Source organism: Macrobrachium rosenbergii, chromosome 51 (genome assembly GCF_040412425.1).
Source record: "Macrobrachium rosenbergii isolate ZJJX-2024 chromosome 51, ASM4041242v1, whole genome shotgun sequence".
NCBI classification, from domain to species: Eukaryota; Metazoa; Arthropoda; class Malacostraca; order Decapoda; family Palaemonidae; genus Macrobrachium; species Macrobrachium rosenbergii.
This window is the reverse complement of record NC_089791.1, coordinates 51038561-51061199: the sequence shown is the minus strand read 5'-3', so window position 1 is coordinate 51061199 and position 22639 is coordinate 51038561. Positions and strand designations below refer to the sequence as shown.

Genomic DNA, 22639 nt, shown 5'->3' with positions numbered 1-22639 from the left:
CTTTTGTAATTTATGATGCACAATACAGTATGTTGATCAGTAAGATTACCAGGAAATGCAGAAGGCAAAGAATCTTCATTCACAAAATGGAACCTCACATTTTTCAGTTTGCTTTAATTGACACATGTTTATTTTTGGGTCAGCTTAAAAGATCAGGAGAAATAGACATCAGTAATAGTCAGTACTTTATATTTTATTTCACGATGTACTTTTTGGTAATGATGATGATGATGATGACGACGTTACAATATCTGTGATAACAATAGTGCAAGACATTTTCACTGAGGAATCATGAGCAAAGTGAACATACATTGTTTAGGAAGATGTTCAAAGAACAGGGGTATTTTTAAAATGGAGGTATAAGATAATAGAGTTTTAATAGGATTTACATGCTTCTAAAAAAGGGTTTGTGGACATTTGGGTTTATTTAGCTTTAGGACACATGAGTGCAGCAGTAGAGCTGCTTATATGTAAGTACATTATATATAAAGAATACACTTGTTACATTTATCCCTGTATTGAGTCATTGTACTTCATACATTATTTATGTAATTTAAAACATACTCTTTTAAATCTAATAAAATATGAATGCTCTGAACATCAGAGAATACTTGGCATATATCATGGCAATACTGTACAATATTAAATATGTATTTTTGTAAGTGTTAATTATCTTGACGAACAGAATTAACAAGCAGCAGGTCAAATCTTAGATAAAAACTTCAAGCAACCAAGTTTTGCTTTAAAGTACAAAATATTGATTTCTCAGTCGGATCATAAAACACGTGACTCCTAATCTTGAAGACCATAGAAAAATCTGGGGAATTTTTAATGTCAGTTCCCCTATTGAGCAAATAATTTCCAGTCTATAGCTGGTTTAATAAGGTAACTTTTCACAGCACCAGTGAAGTCTCTTGATTTGAATGGTTTTCCCAATTAATGAACTGAGTTTAAACTAGTGTCTTTAGGAATGTGAAGTAAATACCTTTGGTAAACGTTTTTGATAATGGTAAGATTATCATCTACGTCGGTTTTAACAGACCTTCCTTTTTTATGCATAACTCAGTGGATACAGTTTAATGGGATTTTATCACTTTACTTAAAATTAAAGTAGTTTAGGCCTGGATGGCACATCTGGAGGTTAATCACTAGACTTGCTCCCTAATATCTGTAGAGACTTCAAAACTGCTAGCCAGAATCCATGTGATGAACTGTGACTGTTTTCAGAACACTATAAACATACCTAGATCATTATGTATGACAAATCCTTTACCTCTCTCTTTGCATGTTACCATCCTAGCTACTGAAATGTGTGTGTGTGTGTCTGTGTTGATGATCATAGTCCTTTCCTGTCTGCCTTTGTTGCAGTTACCTGTTTTCAGTTTCAGTAGTGTTTGTTCATATGGCAATATAAACTTTCAACTTTGATGTGGATATAACCTTTGGCACAAGCTGGGTAGGTAGTTGAAACTTTAAAATGACATAGTCAACTAGCGGCAAGGTAGATCAGTTGGTGATGCTACTGCCCCCCCAACTCACTTGACTTGAGTTGTACAGCTTCTAATAATTTGGGTGGTATTGCTTTCACACTTTTTTACAGTTGGGGTGGATTGTTTTTGCAAATTTTTTCAATAAGATGTCTTGAGAGTTACCATCTTCTGCCCATTGCTCTCTCCTCTGGCAGTATTTGGACTGTTTGAGAAGGGGGTTTGGACATCTTTTCCTCTATGTTATCCTTTGGGATTTCCTGCTAGTGTTCCTGCTGCTGCAGAAGACACACCAGTCTATGCTATCTTTCCCGACCAAAGCATTGGGACAAGCAGTCTTGTTTAGTCATGAGTATTTGTGACTGACTCTTGACCAGACTTTAAATGATACTAAGTTCAGACTTACTCCCCCCCCAGTAAAGAGTTATTGAGAGGATCGTGGTGGAGAAAACACATCATTTATAACTCTGTTGTAGATTGTTATATTTTAACCATTCAATAAGTGGTATCTTCCTCAGGGATCCTCCATGTATACCCTCTTTTCTTGCAATGTTTAATTGATTCCTTTTTCCCCTTTTCCATCTCTTGGACTAATATGCATACTGGTTGTTTTGTCAGCTCCTGGATGGTTGCTTTGCTTAGGTGTTAGCAAGGGAGGTCTTTTATTTGGAATAAACATAATGTCTTAGGTCTGCATCGATTCAACACCAGTCTTGGTGGCTTCATCGTAGGCAACCCAGGTTTCAGAATTACCACTTATCATATGGGAACCCAGGTTTCAGGATTACCACTTATCATCATATGACTCAATGAGTGTCAGTTGATCCAGGAAACTTTTATGGCAGTAGGCAAGCTGTTGGAGTGGGCCTTTTAAGACTGGTTGAAGTCATTTTTCAGACAAAAAATATATATCTACTTACTTTCATTATTATACATACTTTGCTCATGCAATTGCTGCTGGAATTATTTTTCAGATGAAAAAATTTATCATTTAATATTCATTATTTTTATTATACATGCTTTGTTCATGAAGTACAGCTAACCTTTTTATAATACATCCTGAATAATGTAAAACTTTTCTTGTTTTACCTGAGCAGCTCAAGAAGTGCATACAGACATCCCAAAACATTTGCTGGAAGTATTCTAGATAGGCCTATGCTGGAACTCTAGGCTGATGATCCAGGAATCTTTGGTACTAGATTTCAAATTGGCTTTCAGTTCAATCAGTGTAAGTACTTCCTTTAAGATGATACAGTATTGTATTTTGAGTGTTAGTTAAGAGCTGTGGACTAGAAATGTATAAAATTAAAAAAAAATATTACAATAATTGAAGTGTAAATAAGTTGTTATTTGAGCTAAAACATGATGTACTTCTTAACTAAAGACTTGACTGTAAAGTCACCAGTATACTGTATAAATGGAATCTTTTGTTCCTCTAACAGGACGGACTTCTTGCTATTTGCGAAACCATGAGGTTGTTGAGCAGAGATGTTCTGGGAATACAGGTACGTAATTGGTAATTGATAAATTTTATGATTTTATATATGAATATACATATTTTAAAAATACATACTGTACAATAGCTATTATATTATAAATTCACAAAACAGCAAACATTTTATTACAAAGGTAATTATTACATAATCAGGGTTTTCTGTTGTACATCTTGTAATGAGAAACATTCCTTAAAGAAATTGCTTGCCCTGTCATTTTGGAACGTGGTGTTGAGGTTAAGGCGTTTGACCTGAAAGAGAAAAAATTGGTTAATCACTCAGATAAGCAGTTTACCTCAGATTAAGTTAATTATGAGAGCTTACAAGCCTCCCTAATCATTCACTTATAACTATAATATTTATCTTTTGTAATGCTTCTTATCAAGTAATTGCCCAGCAAAGATTGTGTAACCTGCTGAAATTGGTATTCTTCATGATTGGTGAGAAGAAACTTGGAACAAGTAAAGTGGTAAACTTAATAGGTTGAGATAGATGTGAGAACAAGTAATAGGTTGAGGTAGATGTGAGAACAAGTAAAGTGGTAAACTTAACAGGTTGAGGCAGATGTGATGGAAATGAAGTAGAATAAGGTAACACTCATTGACTGCAGGTGGTTGCTAATGAAACTGAAATGGTTGTGCACATTAACCACTTCTAGGGTTGATTTATAAGTGGCCATCGTTACTCATATTCTCTCAAAATCTAGCTCCTGTTTCTAATAATTGTTGGATTACTCTTCATAACTATACATACTACTGTTGAACAGGTTTTTCAATCCAGATTTTGGATTTCCCCTGCAGTGGCATACCAGGAAAGAGAGGGCTTTATTGTGTATAAGTTAAGCCAATTCCTATTCATACCATTTATGGTGAATATATAAAGTATAGATGCTTCAGCATTATTTGTCCAACTTATCAGGATATTTCTTTATCAATCTTAGATTTTTTCAATAGCTTCCCTGCTAGGATGGTGCTTTTGCACCTCCATAGGGCAGTCTCACTTCTTGAAACTCATTGCTAATTTTTAACCCAATTTTGGTTTTGCAAAGTGGTTGCCTTTCTCACCTGTAGTGCTGTTGTTACAGTAACTTTTACTTTGTCGGTAATTGGATACTCAGTGCTCAGTCCTGGAAAGGAACCACATTAACCCTGTTCAGTTAACCTTTCAGTCACAATACGATGCCTCTGCTTAGCTGTGATCTCTGTATTTGCTTGCCTTGTTGATGCATAGTCAGATTATACTTGTCGTGAAACTGTGTGCGATGGGGTACAATTTTGTTTCCTATGCTTACATTGTAAGTGTTGGGTGGTGTTTACTGTACTGCATATATTTTGTTTTACAGGAGTTCCTGTGTTTGCTACATAGTGCTTGTAACAGAGAGTGGCAATTAGTGTCACAATTTAATTGTACTACAGTACCTATATTGCAATATATCAGAGTGCTAATGTTGGTTCTTTGTTAAGTCTGCTTCTGCTTGTTGAGTGGGTGATTGCTTGTACATCTCAAGTGTTTGTTTCTAATAGCAAATGTGTGTATTGGTTGTTAGTCATGAATTAGTTTTATTTCAAATAGGCAAGTGTTTAATCTTAATTTTGAATAAGTACAGAAGGCATTTATATGGAAGGCTTTTCATAGTGCTACCATGGCCATGGTACAACATCCACATTGATGTGAGAAATGAACAAGATTGTAATGTATGGTACTTGGCAAAAGAAGTCGGTGCAAATGAAGGTTGACCTAAAAAAAGATCTGAACAAGGTAGGCAGACCAGACAGATCTAAATAAGGTAGGCAGACCAGATAGACATTATGGGGAATAAAAGGCTTTGGGTACACAGCACTTATACAAAATAAAAAAGGGCAGAGAGATATAAGTAATTATGAGAAGTGAAATGAAGCATTTTTTTTAAATCAGAAGGGCAAGTGGAAAATATTTGTGTGACCAAAATTTTAGTTGAATAGTGGCAAGGTAAATACTAGAACTAGACTAGACTGAAGTGTATAATATTTCTGAACTTTACTGAGAGTGTTGTGTATTAATTACTACTGTATAGAATTTTTAGCAAGAGTTTGTTGTATATCCATAGAACAGATATTATTAAGCTATACAGCAGTTAATTATTGTTAATGTTGCTTGGTCCAGTATTTAAAATTACAAAGACATGAAAATCATTGATATGAGGGTTACTTAAAATCTATTTTAGTTGTCCTTTAGCATTGAAAACACTGGTGATAGTGTAAGGGCATCAAATCACCTCTCCATTCTTTTGTTTCACTCCTCATATATACATTAAACACGTCATATATGTTTCAGATTCTTCATGTATCTCACTGTATGCATGATTGTACGGCCTTTCTACCAATATATATCTGCCTTTTACATGTTCTGTAATGCATTATATATGTCTTCTTGTGCCTGTTAACAAACAATTTCTGTATGGACGCAGCGGGGGTCCTCAGGTCACCCGCTACCTTTCCGTCCGCTTTCCGCATTATAAACACTTGGCGAGAATAATAAAGAATCAGTCTTTCACGTCTGACATTTCTTGAACCTCATACTGGTGACCCTAGAGTGACAGGTAGCGCGGTTTTGGCCCAGCCATTAACGGACTAAAAACGGCCACAGCCTACCATCAGAGAGCCTTTAGCGGACTCATTACGGCATCAAAGTTTAGGCCTCTGATAGCTCCCTCCCTGGTGGAAACCGTGCCTTTAATGGACTAAATACGGCATACCCAAAAAGGGCACTTCGTTCAGCCACTTGAACAATCAGCACCATTAACGGACTCAATATGGCGCATTTTTCAGCATTTTGGTGCATGAGTAGTAAAGATGTCGGAAGCTGAACTTCAATGCGAACCCAGGAGCATCGTCTGTACGTCCCTCTCGCCAACAAAGCCAGACGCGGTCAAACTTCCTCCATTTTCGTGGCAGAACATGGCACCATGATTCCTGCGCACAGACGCGCACTTTCACGTGGCGCGCACCTCAGACGATGCTATCAAATCCAATGTCACCATGATGGCGCTCCCAAAAGAGGCGTTGAACAGAATCTGCCCCTGGCTCAACACGCAGCCAGAAAGGTCACATACGCGGCCTTGAGGAATAAACTCGTCCAAACTTACTCCATGCCCGTGACCGAGAAAGCGCAGCAGGCACTTGACCTATTATCCCAGCCCCTTGGAGAAGCATCACCCAGGGAAGCCTGGGACGAACTACGGGGGTTGGTAACACTGCCAGGCCATGACGAAAATGGGAGGAAGAGGAAGGTAGACTTAACGAGAGTGATCTTCCTTTGGCGCTCACGCAGGAAGTTAGGGGCTAGATAAAGATGCAGGTGCCCTGCGACATGGACACCTTAGTCGACGGCCAGAAAACTCTACCCCAGGCCACCAAGGCCTGGGAAACATGCCGCCGCCTCTGGAGCCTGTAGCCTGACGGAGGAACGATGACAGCGAGGGAGACATCAACGCAGTTTACAGGAAGAAGACACCATTCAGGGAACACGGGACTTGTCAAACCGTAGTGCTTTCCATAGAGGGTCGGCACCAACACCAGGAACTGCAGACCTCCTGTTCCTTTACAAAAAAACTACAAAAGTGGCCACCGCACAGCAATGGTGTGAAATCCAACTCCCCCGACCAGCAGGCTTCTTCATCAGAGACGAGATTTCAAACGGCGCCCGCTGGTAGATGGGAGCAATGCAGTCGATCTTCCGCCATCCGGGGAAGATGAAAAGATACCTGACTAACACCGGGCCGTCATAGCAGCAAACGTAACTCCTATCTGCACATATGGCACGGTGACCTGGACTATCTCAATTCTGTGCCGCAAATACCACTGGCCCTTCATCATTGCGGAGGTCAGGTTCCCCCTGCTGGGCACAGACTTCCTAGGGCACCACGAACTTCTGGTCGATGTCGGAAGACAGCGCCTCCTTGACACAGGAACCTGCCACTCCCGTCAGCTCTCCACCGGACCTGGAATGCCCGTCATCTGCTCCACAGCCCACAACAGCTATACGTCCCTCCTATGGGATTCCCCGGACATATTCAAACCAGAGCTACGCAAGTCACCAGGGGCTTCAGCAAAGCACAGCATCTTCCATCATATCACCACGACAGGCCCACCGACCCATGCCAAGTTCCAACAACTGTCCCCCCAAAAGTTACAAGATGCCAAACGGGTCTTCGCAGAGATGGAACGGATGGGCGTCTTTAAAAAAGCATCAAGCACCTGATGGACACCGTCTTGGGGGATCTGCCTTTCTGCATCTGCTATGTCGATGACATTCTCATCTTCTCCAGGTCCCCAGGGGAACACCTTCGCCATGTCCGCGCCGTCCTGAAACTTCTGCAGGACAGTGGACTAGTCGTCAGGTTCAACAAATGCATTTTTGGGACAGAAAAAGTAGACCTCCTCGGGCATGAGATTTCCCCAGCAGGAGTGCGCCCCATGGCCTCTAAAGTGAACACTACAGAGAATTTCCCGAAACCACAAACCATCAAGGCCCTTCAGGAGTTTCTCGGGATAAACTACTACCGATGTTTCATCCCAGAAGTCGCCCGCACTATGTACCCCCTGACACAAAAACACTGACCTGGGAGGCCCCGCAGCAGCAGACATTCATAAAAACAAAGACAGCCCTCACCAATGCCACTACCTTGACTCACCGCAACCCCGCAGCCGCCCTCAGACTGACAACGGACGCCATCAACTTCGCCTGCAACGCAGTACTCGAGCAACTAGTGAATGGCGCCCCCCAAGCCTTGGCCTTCTTCAGCCACAAGTTTTCGCCAGCAAAGACCCACTACGTCGCCTTCGACAGGGAGCTGCTGGCCATCTACCAGGCCATGAGACACTCAAGTACCTGCTGGAGGGGGACCGAATTCACAATCCTAACAGATCACAAACCCTTGGTGCACGCATTTGCAAAGCCAGGAGATGCGTGGTCTGCAAGTAGGTGACGCCCTTCACCTCAGCATCAACTACGAAGACCTGGCAAAAGAACCAGCAGCAGACCCAGAGACGGCAGACTACAGAACGGCAGTGACGGCTCATAAGTAGGTAGACGTGCCCTTAGGAGGAAGCAGGCATTCGAAATAGTCCACGGTCTCTCCCATCCGTCAGGGCGTACAACCGCGCGCCTCATGACTGACAAGTTCAAGTTCATCTGGCATGGCATCAACAAGGACATCCGACAGTGGGCAAGGAGCTGCATCCCATGCCAGGCAAGCAAAACATCCCAGCACACAGAATCCGGGGTCAGCGACTTCCCCCAGCCTCATCAGCACTTCGGCCACATCCACATCGATGTCATCGGGCCTCCCCCGCAGTTGGGAGGAGCCAGATACCTCTTGACGATCATAGACCGCTCCACCCGCTGGCCTGAGGCAACCCCCATGGAGGAGGCATCAGCAGCGTCGTGCACAGAGGCCCTCCTCTCCAGTTGGATCAGCTGTTTTGGAGTGCCAGACAGTATTACTACAGACAGGGGTCCAGCCTTCCTGTCAGAGCTCAGGGTCTCCTTGGCACACCTGATGGGTACAACACTACACAGCACAACGGCCTACAACCCCGCCAGAGTGAACGGCATGGTCGGGAAGGGTGCACCCGCTCTCTTAAGGCAGCTCATAGCATGTTGCACTTAATGAGAGTGGAAGGAACAGCTCCCCTGGGTCCTGCTGGGTCTCAGCACTGCACCGAAAGCAAATGACAACGCCTCCCTTGCTGAGAAAGTATACGGGGAGACACTGGCCATTCCCTGAGAATCCTTCACGCAGTCGGCACCGACAACCCCCTCCCGAGATTGAGGGAACTTGCACAGAAGTTCGCGCCCTGCCATAAGACCTTCACCGACAGAACCACCACCTACAGCCCACCCGCCTTAGACTCATGCACCTACGTCTTCGTCAGGGTGGACGCCCATCGACTGCCCTTAACCAGGCCCTACAGGGGGTCCCACTGAGTCATCAGGCAGGCCGCCAAGGCATATCTCGACATCCACGGGCGTGAAGACTGGGTCACCATTGAAAGACTGAAGCTGACATTCCTGTTGGACAGCGGAGTACGCGAGGAGGCAGGCAGGCGCCCCAGCGTTCCCCCTCAGTACCTCCCTGCAGACACACCCGCCCCCCAAGCAAAGCAGGGTCTGAGGCAGCCCATGGGACACAGCAAGCCAACCCCAGATGTTGGTTCCACCCCACGCCCACAGTTCTCCAGGAGTAGGGGCCCACTCCAACTACCTTTGTGGTTGCGTCATTAATGTTGTTTCATCCAATAATTGCTCCTCTAATTATTGTCTTGGGGAGGGAGTATTTGTAAGGGTGTCAGATCACCTCTCCATTCTTGTGTTTTGCTCCTCATATGTACATCAATCACGTCATATATGTTACTTGTTATTATTTCAGATTCTTTATGTATCTCGTATGCATCATTGTACGGCCTTTCCACCAACACAATTTCTGTATGGACGTAGCGGGCGGCCTCAGGTCGCCCGCTACCTGTCCATCCGCTTTCCGCATTATAAACACCTGTCGAGAATAATAAAGAATCAGTCTTTCACTTCTGACATTTCTTGAACCTCACAATAGTTTAAGAATGTATAAATTTAAAGAAAGAGAATCCTCAAGAGCTAAATGATTGATCAGACTTACTTTCAAGGAAAGAGTATCTGAACCAACTTCATTGCCAATAAAGGTGAAGTATCTGTACAATAGATTTGTAATAACACATAGAAACACAAACCACTGCCTTTTATACAGGAGTATCCCACAGCATGAGCTGGAGTATCATTGAAATATAAGGTATGTAATTGGTGGTTATATTGGGTAATATGCCATACTCACCTACTGTCACCAAGCACTTTTTCTTCAGCCATCATCTACTGAAGATGTCTTCTTATTCTCCTCATGACTGTTACAAAGGACTTGTGTCAAGTCCATGCTCGTGTTTTTTGAATGTGTGAAGGATGTTAGTAGGTGGAACTGTCATCCCCCTCTCCTTTTCTGAGATGGATCCACACTAAACTGATCTTCCTTTTTTCTGGTAGAGGAGATACTCTTGAACTGTTAGCCTACTTCTTTATCCTCACTGCCAAAGACTTCCCCTCTCCTTCCCCAAGTTCACCCCTTCTCAGGCAAGGAGTGGGTATCACAGGAGGTCGGGAATCATACTTTACTTACATAATGTACTACATCTGGTGTTACTTCAACTGCGAGGACTAAAATTACAGTTGTGGTCTCCATCCCAGGAAGATGCCTCAGGGAAGTGACTATTGAAACTGGAAATCACTACCTGAGAGAGGAGGGGAAGAAGCACAAGCACTCTCTTTCCACCACCACTTTGTTTTCAAGTTCATCCTCTTTGTCTTTTTCATCACCCTTTGCAGATAGAGGGGTAATCCAGAAGGCTTGTCCCAAGAATGAGTGAACACCTGAGAGGTTTGTTCACTTCAGGTGTTTGGGTGCAGAGCACTATTCATTTAAGCTTTTCAGTAACAATTGATAGCTCACTTCTTAGTACTGATAAGCAAGAACACAACTGTAATGATGTGTCAAAGTGCAAGTGGCAACACTTAACAGTACAGTAGTGGCATATATCAAAATGAAATAGGATGATCTTGCACACACTTTGCAAGTTGGCATTTGCAGGCGCTGTGTGCCAGATACATTTCATATAGGAGGAATGTTTTGGCGGACCAGTTGTCACTTGGGTCAGGTTGTAGGGACAAGAGTGGTCCTTACTGTGTTAATGGCCAAGAGGTTGGTTGAAGTTTGGGGTTATCCTATGCTTGGCTTAAGTTCTTCCTGGCAGAACATCAGTCTTCCAATATTCTGTTCTCCTGTTCAGGTCCCTTTTGCAGTGATGAAGTTAGAGCCTCATACCCCTGGGGCGAGCTGGAAGTTTACCCTTTTTTGCATTTCAGCCTGTTTCATCGGGTCATATGAGTTTTGATTACCCCAGATCTCAGGGTAAACCAAGTTACTCCTCATTGGCTTTAAGTCAAGTGGCATTTAGAACTGTTTACTCTCCTTGATAGGGGTCTCTGAGGTCACATCTGTTCGTCAGTTCATAAATTTCCTCATTCACCTTTGCAGAGACAAGCTCCTGTCAGTCTTTACAGTAAAGTTTATTGCTCGGCCATTAGCCAGTTTCAGACTGAAGAGCTTGAATGTACCTTCTTTGGTTGAGTGTCAATGCACATGAGGAGTTTTTGAACTATGTCCAAAACTCCTCATGCATGGATCCTCAACCAAAAAGGGTACATTCAATCTCTCCAGTCTGAAACTGGTCTATGGCTGAGCAAAAAACCTTACAGTAGATACTGAAAGGAGCTTGTCTTGGCAAAGGTGAACTAGCAAATCTGTGAACAGATATGAGCCAAGAGACCCCAACCCAAGAGAGTCAGCAATTCTAGAGGCCTTGACTAAAAGCCAATGAGGAGTAACTAAGGTCACCTGCGATCTGGGGTGATCAAAACTCAAATGACCCAATGAAACAGGTTGAGTGGCAGAAAAGTATAAACTTCCAGATTGTCCCAGGGATATGAGACTATAATCACTACCCAAGGAACTGGAACAGGATAACTGGAAAAGAATATTGGAATATCAAAGGGTTTGAAAAACTCCGAGATTCAAGAGTTTGCAAACCCTTCCCTCATAGGCGGTAAGTGAAGGTTTCTTGCACAGGGAGACAACCTTTACCTCATTTTACTTAAAGAATATTGCCCACAGGTCCTTTCATACCTTTTTTCTTTGGACCTTTTGTAGTTGGGATGGTAGGTGAGCAAGAGGTATTCCCCCCCCCCCCCAACTCACCCCCCTAATAATTTCATTGTTACAGAGTTCAGTGGCAGTCTATAGCTTCAGTATCTATAAAAATTAATTGATGAAGCAAGACAAAATTACAAGAGGATATAAACGTGATCCTGATGTTATATGGAAAGTCTAGGGTAACCCACCACTCTTTTGTCTAAAAGACTGACGTGTTTGGAACCATAAAAAGGCCATGATTGTGGGCTGTATATGAGTGATGGGGTTTTGATGAAAAAATTGTCAAAACATAATACTCAAGAACAAAGTTAAAAACTGAAGACAAGCTATTCAACACAAAAAAATATATACCTTGGTTATCCACAAAAAAAGTTGTACATTGAGTTGGAATGTTTGGTAATGTTTCCACCCCTGCAGGTATTAAATCTGTTTCCACTACTGGTGCCAGAGAAGAGAATGTAGAGGTAGATAACCAGGCTTGTTGAGGATGTATCCTTTGTTGGGAAGGGTATATATTCTCCTGTGGCCAATGAGAATTAGGGTTGGGAGGATATTGTTGTCTCTGCAATTTAATATCAAATTCAGGTACAGAAGGAGAGTAGTTAGCCTGATAAGGACCTGTATAGGTATATCTCTGGGAATACAAAGTCTGCTGGACAGCTGGCATCTGAAAATTTCGACTTAGTCCATTGGTTGAACCAACATACTGAGCATGCATCCAACTGTGGCTAGGATAATTTGAGTGGAGCACGGAGGTAGTGGTGTTTTGTGAAAATCTAGTCTCTCTCTCCGACTGAAAGTCTGTGCTTTTGTTAAAGAGACTGTGTGAATCAGACCTCTTTCCATGGCATACATGCAAATCCTTATTATCAAAATCCTTCTTGAAGGGATGCTTGTAGTCCTGGTAACATTCTTGAAAGTGATGAACATCTCTATAACCACTCTTAGGTGGATGATACTTGAAACCATTTCCTTCGTGTTTAGAATAATTGTGAGAATGTACATTTGTTACCATTGGATGACCCTGATCTGGTACATGAAACTGACTTGGTTCTGTGTGATTATTAGTTTGAATACCAAGTTTTTCTTCTGTTAGAGTTGACGGGGTACATATCACAGGCTGGATTGTATCATGACTGAGGTGAGGCAACGATGCAAAGGTATGTTGACGATGGACATCTGAAACAGCTTTGCACAGGTAGGAAGAATTGGATATCTTTGCTGGTAAAGTGCAGAGCTCTTCATCGGCATTTCGTTTTCGAAACACATTAAGTGCCTGTCTCTCATTCTTTTCACACAGGTACCTTGGAGAATTCTCAGTGTGTGAAGGATCCAGCAGGTCAGAGTCCTTACAGTCTTCAACAGCGTATTGTGGTGAAAGTACTAACGCGGAAGATTCTTGACACTCTTCAAGTTTCGTGGAATGCTTGGGTGAATGTGATCTAGAGTTTTGGGTAAGTGATTTATCTACCTCAGAAATAATTTTCTGCATTGTTTTGGAATCCATGATAAGTTGCAGCATTGACAAAAATTCAGGAGGCATCTGAAAAAGGAGGACTGTTTTAGATTTAATGCTCACAAATAAAATTGTATTAGATTTAATGCTCATAAATAAAGTTGTCATGAAAAACAATGTTTCATTTTCATGTTATTCTGTACTTAGGAATTTTACATATACACATGCTTGCTATTTCGGATATTAACATTGTTACTGAAAATACACCAGTAGTTAAACAAGTTTGTTACTGAAAATATTCCAGTAGTCACACAGGTTTGCTGTACACACAAGTTATGGTGCACAAATTTGACATTAAACAATGTTCACCATAATAAAAATTGTAAAAATGCACTTTTAAATTAGTTATGACAACAAACACACAGAGATACTAAAAGAATAAGTATCTATAATAGTTATAGCACTAATAATTATCCAATGTTTTGTTTAACTGTTCAAGTTAAGAGCAAATGAGAACCATGTAGAAACTCAAAAATATTTAAATCAACTAAGTCATACCACTAATATGGTAGACCTGTTCTCAATAGACCACCTCATCTTGTTTTGTTGGATATCAGATTTCATGAGATAAGTGTCTACTTCGTGGAATGAAGCATTATTTAAATATGTTCAGTATCTAAATACAAAGCTGCAATATCACTAATCACTGGAACATTGGAAAATTTTAGCATTACATATAAACATTTCGCTTTCCAAAAAACAACACCAAAGGTTGAAAAATGTATATTGCTCATGATTTACTTGAACTATCAATACCTCTTGAAAATGAAAACAGATTCATTCCTATTTGAAGGGAAATTGTCAGAATAAAGTTTTAAAATACTGTCACTGAATAAATCAGTGATAAGAAAAATTTTTCAAATCATAGTCTGTACACCATACCGAAGACGGGACTGATCCCAGGTGGTCCTTTCCTTCCTCATTAGCAATTATCGGCAGAAGCTTGCGTCTCTGATTCCTCATTTCCTCCTCAGCTTCTTTATTACTGGAAAATATTTTATAAAAGTAGTTTACAAATTTATTTCCCTTCAAAAATTAACATTATAAGGTACTCCATACTGTAAGTTTTTAGTTATGAATTAAAAAATTATCATCAATCCATATACAATGTATGACTGAAAAGGCAAAATATTTTTGCAGGAGGGCAATAGATTTTAATACATTTTGGCTGAGCAACAAATTAACCACACAGATACTAAAGAAGCAGTCTGTTTATTTACTTGAAAAGCATGTGAGGTACATACAAGGAAGCTGACTCTTTCCTTCCTACTTTCAAGAACCTTTGAAAGCAGTGGTAGCATAAGAATGAATCTTTATTTACAGGTTCTATAAAGAAAATAACAATTACTAGAATGTTTTGCGGTATTTACGCTCAGTTCTGTCCTCCTGCTAACTTCATGTTATTTACAACTAAATGAAACTGCTGCAGCCTTCTTATAGACTGGAATTTGTTCATTGCATGATCTTCTAATGTTCATAGTAATCTTTTGTTCTTGGTTTTACCTACAGAAATCACCCAAAGGTTGATGGAGTGATCATTTCCCTCTTAGAGGTCAGTATGTTGCTTACCTAACAACAGTATTGATGCAAACAAACGTTTCGGCCTGGCCAGTCTTCTTATTCAGTTCAATATAACCTCGACTTCTGAGAGTGACAAGGGACCCGCCTTTACACTTCAGCCTGTAGGACACCAAACCTTGTCCTTGGGAGCTTGTGAACACTTAAAGAGAAGTTTATATGAATCAGTTAAAAGTTTATATGAATCAGTTGAGCAACAACCTAGTAGTTCTCTTCAAAAAATTTATGGTCAAAATGTTCACACTGTCCTTACACAGAGATAAAATATGACTAATGGGATAAGTACAGTATTCTAAAATTACTCAAGATATTTAATTGCTCTTTAATTATAATAGTATTTGATACTAGAGTTAGGCCTTACTTTATTACAGATTACAGGTGTGTTTTATGTATAAACTGTATTGTGTTGTCGTCAGAATAATACAGATCACTAGATTTCCCCACATGAGCTTTCATAAAGTACTGAAAAACCTAGCAACATTTTATGAAGTACGAATAACTTACCAAAGAAAGCCACATAGTTTTCTTTGAAAACTATAGATACAACGGAACATTACAAACTTAATGATACTTGGCATTAAAAAAAAATTATTTAGCAACACTCGTGAAGTTTGAAATAAATTCAAATAATTAACCAGCATAAGAGTAATGTTTATAAATAGTGCTGCACTGATATTATGAAGGGCAAAACACTTACTCAGTTTGTGAGCAACCATCGACCACACCATATCATCCGAATGCATGTACTTGAACGCAGATGTTCCTAGAACTTCAGATGGCATAAGCCCTGTTACAAAAGAAATCCTGAAAGGGCAGAAAGAGGCCATTTAATATTTGTTTACAGTAACATTCCAAACTTATTTTGTTACTTCAGTTTTTTTATCTTCCAATGTCAAAGAAAGTATGCACTAAGAAAAACATAGCAAGTGAAACTCTTTTAGCTTCTAAACTGCTGCACTAGTACCCTCTGCAAAAATCAGTTAGTACAGTGCTCTACTAACTATAACCATAGAACTCAGTTACTTTTAGCATGAGTTATACCTACAGTTTTGGGACACAGAAATTTCATTTATCCCCAAGCAGACAGCCAATACTAATTAAATTGACTTTTAAGAGCTTGTGCATAATATACACAAGACTCAAGAATGTTCAGTCACCTTATTTGTGAGCACAAATCTAATGCCAAGATGTCTCTACATTGGGTTTTTAATGTGGTTACCTATATAAACTATTTTTTTAGAAAAGCAATTGCATACAGCTTTACTTACAATAAAGAAAACTATACAAGGAACAACTTAATATCTTCCATTCCTTTTTTTTAGTTGCAAGCAATCAAGTGTTTATCCTTTTCTAATTAAAATTAATGAAAGAAGGCTTTTATTCTTTAATGAGAGAACTGTTCATTGATTCTGGCAGAGGTGAAAAATATTCCAGATTTATCATGCATGAAAAAGATCTATGTGTAAAGTTCTCTTTTTGTCTTGAGTACCAAGATGTCCCGTTTTCCAGTAAGTTACTATTTCATATATAGTACATAGCACTCAAAATAACAACTCTACCAGTAACATTCCCAAAAATGGCAGGTCTGTGAATGGACTCGGGATCTTTGCTTAAATTTACTGTGCAAAAAAAAAAATCTGGCAGTAGGAACAAAATCTAATGCTTTTTCCAGAATGGAGTTCAATTCAATTATCATTATTGATGGGAGTTTATAAAAAATTTCAATACAGTCCTGGTTGTTGTGAAAAAAATCTGCCAGAGGAACCAAAAATTCAGTATGCAGTCCAGTACTGTATGGGGTTCCAAGACAATTGCTCTTGGTAATGCTGTAATAACCTTACTGTACATGAAAATACGCAACATTTATACCTATGATCTGTGTAGAGAATCTTGCCGTCCATAGTATGTCTCGTGATATACTCATCATGGTTTGACTCCGTCAGAAAAAGCTCAGTTATGGGTCTGTCTTTGACGATCCTTACAAAGCCCACCAGAATATGGGTCCCTATTCTGTTTGACTCGGGCTTTCGGGCATAGTCTTCGTCCAAGTCTGAACAAGTACTTTCTGCAGGTTCTATAGTTTGTTCTGAAAGTGAAAAATAAATTTGGATTCCTACATGAAAGTTTATTGGTACATTATACATGTAACTGTAACTTCTATCAATGCCTTAAATGTTTTGTCTGACAAGTTAATGAGAGCAAGAAAGACGTAAGGTTACCTGAAGATATTTTTAAACATGCAAAAATACTACTTTTTATGGCATTTAAAAGCAACTTTTAATAAAATAAAGCCACATGAAATACATGCAGCAAATCTGCATATACTAAAGGTTCTCTCAATCTTTCTCTGTATGCTATATGTGTCTGCATTTCTCAATTTTGGAAAGCACTAGAATGTGGGTAGGTTTGGAAGAGGAAAAAAGTAACAGAAAGGCAAATGAGAAGACTCAATAGTTATACTTGCAGCAGACTGAAAAAATAAAGCAACTCTTGGATGTTCTGTATATGGCCCTGTAAACTTCCAAATATTTGTATATTTTATTTCACATATTCTGTATCTACACATTTAGAGGATAAACTTACCCTGATTAGTTTTGGACATGTTTTGCATGGCAGTACTGGAACAATTGTCAAGAAGAGGCTTCATTGTGCCAACAATGTGAATGATTTCATATCGACTGGGATCATTTCGTGAAAGTGTCTTCTCCATCATACGGCAGAAGAAGGACCTTCGAGTATCCTCTATCAATAGGCAAATTTGAAATTAACATTTAAATTCAAATTCATACTAATATTTATATCACTAACTGTCCACTGAACTAGCTTGGGTGAGAAATTCTGATATGCCACTGGCTTAATTAGGCTACATGTATCTGAACTAGGCACTAATCAATCATTATATTACAAAGGTTTAAAAGATTAAGCTTCTCTATAACCTTGTGTTTGAAATTTCTATGAGAATTCCTTTTGTTTTTTCACAATCAAAACTTTTTTCTTGCTATATTGCAATTCATGACCATATACAACCAAAACAAATTTTGAAAAATCCTACAGATATCAAAAACTACCTAGGAATAAACACTTGACAAAATAAACAGAAATCCAAAGTGTACACACCATTTTTCCTTTCAGCAAATGGCAATTTTACTCATTGGTGGTCCCATAAACCCGTTACTGCATAAGTTTTTACAGCTAGATATCACTGCAATCCATTTAAATAAGAATTTTTTATTTAAATTTTTTCATTATTTTTCAGATTTTTTGTTACATATATTTAGTTTTTGTTTCTGTATGCATATTTTATAAACTGGGTCTGACAGCCACAGTAAATTTTTTTCTGTTACTGTATATTAAAACTATTGTAACTTTCAGCATGAATAAGCATTCAGAATATAGTTTTAATTAGTGGTAATAAATTATACTCAACATAAAAACAAGCCATCACGAGTGTTTGAAGATTTCATTATAAAGATTTGAATTTTGTAGCATGCTACTGTATTTCTACTTTATCAGAGTCTATGCAATTTTAAGCTAAGCTCACCTGTGCTTTCCTGTACAAAGGAAAATAATCTTCAGGCGGAGACTATTTCTGCACCTCTGATAATTTTTAACCATTCAGGAGATCTAAATAGAAATTATTTGGGTGCAACTGCCTCATTTTCTCTGAAGCTAAAGCTATATTTTTGCTGTGCACATGCTGTTATGATAATTTTCTAAATCCGGACCTATCAATTTCATGTTTTTACTTGTGACTACCAATTTTCAAGAATGGGATGTCATTTTGCTTATTTATATTATAAGATGTGGTTTGGAAAGTTTTTTTGTATACTGTATTGGTAATTAAACTAATTTTTCTGCTTTGAAAAGTTAACTTCAATAAATATGTTAAAATTCTAAATAAATAATTTTTTATCACCAATATTGAAATTTTTGGGAGAACAGTCATTCACGTTCTCATGGTTCAGGACTCAATTCGTGGTTTCTGTGGGAAATATCGCGGAAAATTCGCCCATTTGCGGTATTTTTTAATATTCTAATTATAAATAATTGATGAATAAATCACTTTTGTGATAAAATTAAAATTGTATAAATTTTTAAGGGTTTTTCTTGGTTTGCTATTGGCAGTCTAAGTGTTTTTAGAGGGTTTGGCTGCGGATTTGATGGACGCATCCCCACAAATACGGGGGGTTACTGTACTGTATAAGTGTTTCAGCAACAGATGTCTGCATCTTAGGGTTAACAGTTTTCCCATAATGTACTTTCACAAGTACTGAAATTGCAAGCCCTCACATCCATATCCTTAAACAGTTCTATGTCTCTCTTAACAGCAGCTTTTTCTTGTCCTGACTGTCTCACTCTGTTAGCATCTTGTACCTTATCAATGTTCATTCACAACCTACTCCTAGGGTCCTGTATACTAACCACAAACTTACTTATGCCAAAGTTAACAACCTGGTCACTATAACACTTAAACTATGTAAAATTAAGTGAACATACCTTTAGTATAAAACTGCTCCTTGAGAATATCATGATCCTCTGTGTGAATAACATTGAAAAGGCAACTTCCCAGAAGATCAACCTGAAACAGCAAGATCACATTATTTTTTTCCTGAAGAATTTACAACAAAGCCACTGCAGATTCTTGTTGCAATTACTCATCTTTAGATAAAATGCCAAAATTCAATTTTTTTTTTTTTTCTATAAAGTATAGTCACTCATTCTCAATGTACTTATTTTAAAAGTTCCCTTTTTGTGTCTTTGGAGACAACAGTTTATATGAAAATGAATTTGGATGTTTGATATCCTTAGAAGCTCCTTGTCTCAATAATGCATTTTGTTACTTGCTGTAATAGCAACTGCAATGACCTCAGTTGGTTAGCTGAAAATTGAGGTCCACATCAGGCATCTTATCTAGCTCTCTTATGGGCCACTCTTAAGAAAGGGCACAGTCTGGCATAAGGCCAGCTTAACATAAACCAATCAGCAACTACAATCATAACTTGATGAAATGTTTATATATATTTTCTCTCGAACAACAAGGAAGAAATTTTTGCAATTCAATTGTTTTGCCCACCTATTTCTTTGAGATCATATAAACATTGTTATAATTAAGCATTTTTACAGAAAACCCAAGAAATATAATAACAAAAATATCAAATACACTGATCAATTTATGAAGCAAATGAAGGCTTTTATAGCATTATACAGTTAGTTGCGCTGCTTTTAAGATTGATTCAACAGATGGCTGCACCACTGATACAGAAAACTACTGTTCTGGCTGCAGTTTTTTTTTTTTTTTTAATGCAAGTAGTTAAACAGATGTTCAAACCTTGAACACCCTTAACTGAAAGATCTGAATGAAGAGACAGTTTAACAACAAAAAATAAGACAGTATATATATGAGCATGTATGCAATTAGAATGACATAAAATACAGAAGTTTTACAGAAAATACCTGAGTGTAACCAAAGAAGCTCTCAACTGCCTCTGTGATGAAAACCACCTTTCCCGATGATGTCACAACTAAAAGAAAGCCGCCAATAGCCTGAAAACAAAGCAAACTATATCATCAACTTGCCTATTCTTTGCAGGGTTAGACTATCCCAATTTATGTTTTACTTATTAATGCTCTTCTTCATAACACTTGATGCTAATGGAACAAGCATAATACTTTAATTATGTATGTCATTATCTGCCAAAAAGGCTATGCTGTTAATATTAAAGGTGGAATCATTTTTCTTTTTTAGTACCGTTAATATTAAAGGTGGAATCATTTTCTTTTTTAATCTACTGGTGATTTCCTTAAGTTTTCTATTTGCACGTGGAGGGGGGTGTTAATGCCGTCAGTGCACCTCAAGTGGTGCACTGTAGGCATCACTCAAGGGTGTTTGCAGTGTCCCTTTAGTCCCCAGTTGCACCCATTTTTTAGCCTTATTTTACTTCCATTCCTGCTTCTCTTCTTCAATCTTGCTGTCCACTGTCTCTAACTATTATCTCTAAATGCAACTGGGGGGTTTTCCTCTTAGCTCCACCTTGAGACCCCTGTACTTCATTCTCCTTTATTTTGTGTATCTATTCATCTTGCTGTCAGCCACTCTAACTCCTCTTTTACTGTCTTGATCACTGAATGGACACAAATGCCCATGTGTTTGGCTTTACAGAGTAAATTACATTTACATTTTTTTTTATTTGAATGCTACCCCGATGTTTTTTTCCTTCCACTTTCTCCCATACAGGCAATATTTTTGTGACAGCTTGCTATAGGCCAAGATCCACAGCCTATTAGCCTGTTCCATAATTAACTACTATTATTACTAGCCCTTAATATTAATAATAACTAAAAATAATAACGATTTACCTCCTCTAATGAAGTCATGATGCCTCTCTGGACAATACTCTTTGTGGGGTTCACTTTTTTCTCGACCGAATCTCCTAAAACTGAGAGGGAGAAAAAATTAATTAAATCACTTACATTATAAATATTTACTTGACCAAGTCCTCCAGTTTCTTTACCTATGATAACTAAACCTCATCAATGTTACCCTATAAATATTCTTGAAGGCAATCTATGATGGTATTCATTGTTCACTGTTTATTCCTTAAATATTCTCCATTTCCATTGCATTTCTTCAAGTAAAGAATAATACCTGTAAATTATAAAAGGGTATAAATAAAAATAGGATTTTATTCAAATAATAACACACAGCCTTGTACTTTCAGGGACCTGGTGAATGTAAACGGTCAGGTGGACTGCAAATATAGACATACCTATGGAAGAGAGAGAAAGAGAAGTGTGTGTGTATACATAAGTACAGTCACTCAAAAATGTTTTGCAACATGTTCCAGAAGTTTTCGTTCACCTAACAGTAATTTGTTCTTTTGATGTTAACAGTAACAGTAATTTGTTCTTTGATATTTACAAGGAAATGTAATTTTTCTTATTCGATTTTGGTTATTAATCATACGGTTAACAATATAAAAAAGAATGAGTGAGTGAAAAATTCATATAATGAAAAAATGACGAAACATTTTGAAAAATTTCACTTCAGATGATTGGGCAAAAGAGTCAAAGAAGAAACTATATTTTGAATCCAGATAAAAGCTTATTGACTAATAAAATAATATTGAATAACAATCAATGAAATTTATATACATAAAGAAAGAAAGAATTCAACCATTATCGTTGTGAAAAACAAAAGAAAAAATCTCATAACGTCGTATGTTATCATTGTGACTCACATTCGGGCAGGAAAAGTTTAAAGCTGTCTCGAGCCGGACCACAATCATTAGCTTGTATAAGACTAATGTTTCTATCGTAGATATTGCTCGGCAGCAGCGTAAATAAAACAACCATGTATAGAGGGATACAACAACAGAGAGAATGAGGAAACATGATAAATTCATTGTAAAAACTGGAGGACAACCTCATTGTTGCACTGCTGTTAAGTTTCATCATCGGATGATCACTGAAGGAGCTCGCTAACTCCCTGACTACCCATGTTGCTATAAAGAGAGAACATTCGCGTCTCCTTCAACCTTAGTTGCTCAAACCATCCGTAACAGGCTACATGAGACCAAGATATTATTTCATCATACTCCTGCCAAGAAACACTTCACATCAGCGAAACACAAGAATAGAGGCCAGGGTTTGCATAATAATATAATCCAGTGGCCGATGATTCTGTCACGAGTCATCTTTATGAGGAGGAGACATTCTCCACTGATGAGCATTAATAGTCTTTTTCACTGCTGGCATTTAGCATTAACTAAATTAATGTTGAATTTCTAGCTAA

At 38.7% G+C, this 22639-nt stretch overlaps 1 protein-coding gene and 1 long non-coding RNA gene across 6 annotated transcripts in view; one reads left to right on the top strand and one right to left on the bottom strand.

Moving 5' to 3' along the window:
* The window catches only part of LOC136833400 (uncharacterized), a 217219-nt gene extending 203833 nt beyond the window's left edge, over positions 1–13386 (top strand). For all 5 annotated transcript variants that reach the window (XR_010851455.1, XR_010851454.1, XR_010851453.1 and 2 more), the window contains 3 exons: positions 2585–2715; positions 2930–2992; positions 13054–13386. This is a non-coding gene — a long non-coding RNA (uncharacterized lncRNA). The remainder of the gene's footprint in view (positions 1–2584; positions 2716–2929; positions 2993–13053) is intronic.
* On the bottom strand, positions 173–21435 carry LOC136833398 (uncharacterized). The gene is made up of 10 exons (XM_067095501.1): positions 21205–21435; positions 20302–20391; positions 19345–19426; positions 17431–17589; positions 16717–16933; positions 15545–15651; positions 14839–14989; positions 14152–14254; positions 12105–13296; positions 173–3231 (listed from the first exon to the last, which is right to left on the bottom strand). Exons 1-10 carry the CDS (start codon positions 21220–21222, stop codon positions 3218–3220), a joined length of 2133 nt encoding a protein of 710 aa, XP_066951602.1. The 5' UTR covers positions 21223–21435; the 3' UTR covers positions 173–3217.
* Between the last annotated feature and the right edge of the window lie 1204 nt (positions 21436–22639).

Coding starts and splice junctions, on each gene's coding strand:
- LOC136833398 (XM_067095501.1), bottom strand. Junction 14,990..15,544: donor GATGGTTGCTCACAAACTGA/GTAAGTGTTTTG, acceptor CTTCTCTTTAAG/TGTTCACAAGCTCCCAAGGA. Junction 14,255..14,838: donor TGCATCAATACTGTTGTTAG/GTAAGCAACATA, acceptor AATATTTTCCAG/TAATAAAGAAGCTGAGGAGG.